The sequence below is a fragment of the Camelina sativa genome, unplaced genomic scaffold, assembly GCF_000633955.1.
Source record: "Camelina sativa cultivar DH55 unplaced genomic scaffold, Cs unpScaffold04929, whole genome shotgun sequence".
NCBI lineage: Eukaryota > Viridiplantae > Streptophyta > Magnoliopsida > Brassicales > Brassicaceae > Camelina > Camelina sativa.
Window position 1 is genome coordinate 1 of NW_010926018.1, and position 600 is coordinate 600.

At 36.8% G+C, this 600-nt stretch overlaps 1 protein-coding gene across 1 annotated transcript; it reads left to right on the forward strand.

The window, feature by feature from the left end:
* Positions 1 to 7: 7 nt before the first annotated feature.
* On the forward strand, positions 8 to 591 carry LOC109131773 (DDT domain-containing protein DDR4-like; the record flags this gene model as incomplete). Its single annotated transcript, XM_019242953.1, has 4 exons — positions 8 to 72; positions 181 to 267; positions 376 to 413; positions 516 to 591. Coding segments are annotated over exons 1-4 (258 nt in total), but the record flags the coding sequence as incomplete, so codon positions are not given.
* Between the last annotated feature and the right edge of the window lie 9 nt (positions 592 to 600).

The following is a 600-nucleotide window of genomic DNA, read 5'->3' on the forward strand; positions in this document are numbered from 1 at the left end:
GCTGAGGAGATTGAGATGGGTCTTATCGAGTCCAACAACACAAACGCGCAGCTTCACATTGCTCTTTTAAAGGTTTTGATTTTGTTCTGTTATTGACCTTGCAGGCTGTTTAATGGATTCTAACAAGCTTAAGGTTTGTTGACTTATAAGAAACCTTATGGAACTCAAAAATTTTCATAGGGGATACCACCGGTAAATAAAAACATTGACGATGAAAATGCATGGATCACGGTGTTGTGTAAGAAACTTTCTCCATGGTGGCCATGGGTAAATGCCACACTTAAACTTTTCTTGCTAGCTTATGTTATATATCCTCCTTTGAAACAGTTTTATGTTTGTTTTCTTTATTGACTCCTGTTAATGGATTTATTGTAGATTGCTACTGGTGAAATTCCTTTAACTGCTAACAAAGGGTAAGTGGTGTGCTGAATTTGATGTGGATTTATAAAGTTTGGATTTATTTCATTCAGGTTGTAATGGTATTGATGAAAACTTCTCTTCTGCTGTATGGTTAGGAAGGAGATATCTGAATACCAAGGACTTAACCCTATTAATCGCCTCAAGTTTCTCAAGGCACTTTGTGAGCTTCGAGTCCAAGTA